General features: G+C 64.9%; 1 protein-coding gene across 1 annotated transcript; it reads left to right on the top strand.

Annotated features, from left to right (window-relative positions):
• Positions 1-1263: 1263 nt before the first annotated feature.
• LOC141966225 (fas-binding factor 1 homolog) lies at positions 1264-3287 on the top strand. The gene is made up of 4 exons (XM_074918656.1): positions 1264-1759; positions 1984-2114; positions 2483-2585; positions 2705-3287. Exons 1-4 carry the CDS (start codon positions 1704-1706, stop codon positions 3285-3287), a joined length of 873 nt encoding a protein of 290 aa, XP_074774757.1. The 5' UTR covers positions 1264-1703.
• The last annotated feature ends 733 nt before the right edge of the window (positions 3288-4020 follow it).

Here is a 4020-nt window from a genome sequence, read left to right as displayed (position 1 = left end):
GCGGCAGGAGCCGGGAAGGCGGCGGGAGAGCGGGGGAAGGCCGGGCCGCCGCGGTGGTGAGTGCGGGGAGTGCCGGGGCGGGCCCGGGGAATGCGGGTTTGTGGCGCCGGCCCCTCGGTTCGGGGGCGGCAGGGACCCCGCGGGGGGCGGGAGGGGCTGTGCTCGCCGCTGCCGCCGGAGTTGGGATCTCTCGGGGCGTTTGAGGGGCCGTTTCCCAGCCATCGGGGTCGGGAGGGGCTTTGCTCTTGCTTGTGGGGCGCTCTGGAGCCCCGTGCCCCTGGCTGCGGCGTGTTCTGGGAAGGAGGAGCCGGACCTGCGCCCCTCTCTGAGGGCGTTTGTCTTCCTCCGTAGGCTGCGAACCCCCAGAGCAGTTTCCACGCTTCGTAGCCTGGGGCGCGTTCCCTTCGGTGTCCGTCGGTGCTTTGTTGTGGTGGGAACTCGGGGCCAGAGGCGGGGGGGCAGCGGGCTCAGGTGGGGTCCTGGCCGCGGCGATGGTTCCTGGGCCTTGTCTGAGAGGTGCAGCCGAGGCGTCGTCTCCTTGCTGAGCAGAGAGACGCTCGCCTGCCTCTGCCGCCGAGGGGGTTTGCTTGTGGGGGTCCTGCGGGCCTTTCCTGCGGGCTTTCCCCAGACCGGGGCAGAGTACCTGCCCTTAGTTCAGGTCTTCGCCTCACCTAAAGCCCAGGTGCCTGTTTGGGGCACTCTGGCGGCCCCGGACACTGAAGCGGCACCTTTGGGGTTGCCCAGGGGCTCTGAGACACTGTGGGGTGAGAACTGCCAGCTGAAGGGCTGCTTGTGGCCGGTGACTGAGCGGGAAGCTGCAGGCTCCTTGATAAAGAGGAGTCCTTTTTGGCTGGGTGAAGTGAACTCTTTTATCTCCTTGTCTGTCACCCGACGTGGCTGCCGCGGTGTGCCCGTGCGGTGCCCTCCGCCTGCCGCCACCTGGGCTGGCTGTCCCCAACGCGCCCTGGCTGAGCTCACAGGTGCTGCTGCTGACCCCCGGGCTTGTGTCGCAGGTCCCACGTAGTGGAGGATTTATTTCTTCGACGGATTACTTTCAGAGGACGCGGAAGGTGCAGAGGTGAACGCGACTTTTGGGAGAGAGCCTGGGTACCCTGAGGGCTGGGCCTGAGGGGGGCCAGGCTTGCCCCTGGTGTCAGCCCAGCCAAGTCAGCAGTGGGGTATCGGGGGGAACCACGGGGTGTGGCTGAAGAGGTGACCCCTGTCTGGCATGGCTGGGGGGGAGCCGGGCCAGGGGAGCGGGTGGATGGCGGGAGAAGAGCTTGCGGGTGCCCTGGGTGAGCTGGAGCAAAGCCGGGGGGCACGTCGTGCTGCAGCCCAGCCCTGGTGGGTGCTCTTGGGAGGAAGCGCCGCAGGAAGGACCCTCACCCAAAGCACCGGCCTGGGTGTTGCTGACGCTTCTCTCAGAGGCAGTAGGATCTCAGCAGAGGAATTGAGGCACGGGGGGTTTCCGGTGAGGGACACACCAGGAGGAGCTGGGCATGTGTTCTCCCATTGCTGAGGGGAAAAAAAGAAGAAAAAAAAGAAGGGAGACAAGCCCCCAAGCCTAGCTCCAAACCTCTTACCATGTGTGATTCTCTCCCTCACCCCCCCCAGAGCCACGCGCAGCCCAGACGCCCCTGCGCACCGCGGCCCCAACGTGGAGGAGGAAGGAGATCCCCTTTGACGAGGACATCAGCGACCTGATGGATGCCATGGGACTGGGCAGCAGCCCGGGAAGAGATGGCAAGAAGGCAAAAGAGTAAGGGCAGTGCAGGGGGGCGGGAATAAAGGAGGGGATGGCTTGTGTCTTGAGATGGTGCCACCATGGTGGGTGGGGGATGCTGAGCTTGTGCCTGTGGGTCTGCGCAAGGGGCAGGAGCAGCCTTGTGTGGCAGAGAAGAGCCAGAGCAGGCTGGCAAGGCTGTGTGAGGAGGAAGAGCCCTGCCTCTGGGAGAAACCCATCTGCCGCTGTGTCCCCAGCAGAGAGGAGGTCCGGCCAGCCCGCGCCATGCTGGACGAGTTGCTGGGACGAGGCTCCGCGTCCAGAATCCTGGAAGAGCCCGGCCTGGGAGAGCGCCGGGAGGTCACACAGAAGTACCACCAGAAGCAGCCGGGTGAGCAGAGCCAGGGATGCTGGGACGGGCTGCAGAGGTGGCAGCACTGGCTTGGGCGAGCGAGCTCGATTTCTACTGCCCTTGCAGGGGAAATGCCCTTTGCGCCCTTGCGGCAGCTTGGCAGCCTTTGCACAGGGTCTGTAACTCGGCTGCCTTTGGCCGTGGGCTGAGTTCCAACAAAAGTTTTCCCCAGCCGTGCTGAGGAGACCCCTTGCTGTCCGGTTTCTGGGCACGAGGTTTCCAGCGGTGTTTTCCCGGAGGCAGCAACATCAGTGGGAATTGCAGGGCGGGAGGAGGAGGAGGAGGGCTGGAGCCTTTGCAGCCGGCTGCTCCTCTGGGTGCTGAGTCAAGGCCACTTGTCTGAACAGAGAAGGAAGAGGGTTGGCGCAAGGAGGATTATGTGTTTGGAGCTTACCAGCCCTCAGTGGCCTCCACAGCCAAGGGCCAGCCGGCAAGAAGGCAGCCTGTGAGGTATTGTGCTCTCTGTGTCTGTAGCTCCAGGCACCGGCCACGCTGCCCCTGCAGCGGAGCGGGCAGGGTCCCCGGTGTCCCCTCGCAGGCAGGGGTGCAGCTGCTTCTCCTCACAGCAGGTTTTCAGCCGAGAAGAACGGTGAAGTTAAAGCAGAGCCCCTCTCCAAAGCTCCCCCGTTAGCCAGCCAGAGGCCCGTGCAGGGCCGCAGGAATCGAGGTGACTGGCGGGGCTTGAAAGACGAAGACTTTCTGGATTTGGAGCTGTCATCTCCACCGAAGGCCAGTCCTGCAGCAGCTGGGCGGCCTGGCCCCGCCAGACAGCTCCCGGCTGGAGAGGAGGCAGCTGCTAAACCTGCCCCAGTGGAGGAGGAGGAGGACTGGCTGAGCGCTGCCTTATCCCGCAAAAAGGCCCAAGCGCAGGCTCAGCCGTCGGAGGCAGCACAGCGGGATCCCTCCGGAGATGCCAGCGCCCCAGGTGCGTTTTGTGTGGTTGTCGAGTTTGGGCAGCAGAATGCAGAGAGGGTCCCCCCCGGCCCTGCAAGAACGACCAGCCACAAAAAGGCCAGAGCCGCAGCATCGCCCTTGTCCATGCGAGCGCTGCCCGGGCTTTGCCCAGCCGTTGCTGGAGGGGGCTGCCAGGCTGCAGGATGCCACCATGCCCGTGTTGTGGCGTGGTGGGGACACGGTGCCGGGGCACACTGAGCTCCACAGTGCTGCCTGTGGGGTTTCAGGGGGCTGCTGGGGACTTGCTCTCTCGGAGAAATGGGTGGGCCTAAGTTCGTCCTGTCCCTTCTCTCTCCCTCTTCCCTCCTGCTGCCCCAACCCTCGTGCCACTAGCGCTGTGTGCTGGCAGACCCCCTCCTGCCCTAGGCTGAGGCTGAGCGCCACTCGAGAGGCCACTGAAAGTGGCTGAGGGGACCCAGCCTCCTCCCTAGTTGATGGAGGAGGAGGAGGAGCTGTGGTTTTCCCCCAGACTTACTCTGCAGAGCGGAGTCCCCACCACTGTGCGTGGGGTGGGGTAGGAATGCGGGTCTGGATGAGCCTATCTGAGCCTCTGTCCCCATCCCCAGCTGCCAGAGTGTAGCAGGACCCTTCTCGCTCTGCCAAGGAGAGCCAGGCCCTCATCCTTGTGGGAGGGAGTGGTTGCCCTTGGCCTGTCTGAATCACAGACTTGTTCCCTTTTCAGTCCCTGCAGCCTTGTTCCCGGGAGAGCAGGAGACACAGGGCCCTGCCCCGCTGGCTCAGGTAGGTGTGCTGGGCCTGTGCCCCCGAGAGGTGCAGGATCGGGGTGGTGATCGTGAGCCCTCCCGTGCCAGCTCAGGGTCACCCAGCCCTGTCTGTGCTCCCTGGGCAGGGGGATGGCTGTGCCCTGCTTTGCATCCCTGGGAGCCTGTGTTGATGCAGGCCAAGGCTTTGGAGAGCCCCGAGATGCCCC

Source organism: Athene noctua, chromosome 14 (assembly GCF_965140245.1).
Source record: "Athene noctua chromosome 14, bAthNoc1.hap1.1, whole genome shotgun sequence".
In the NCBI taxonomy this organism is placed as follows: domain Eukaryota; kingdom Metazoa; phylum Chordata; class Aves; order Strigiformes; family Strigidae; genus Athene; species Athene noctua.
This window is presented reverse-complemented; position numbering and strand designations above follow the sequence as displayed.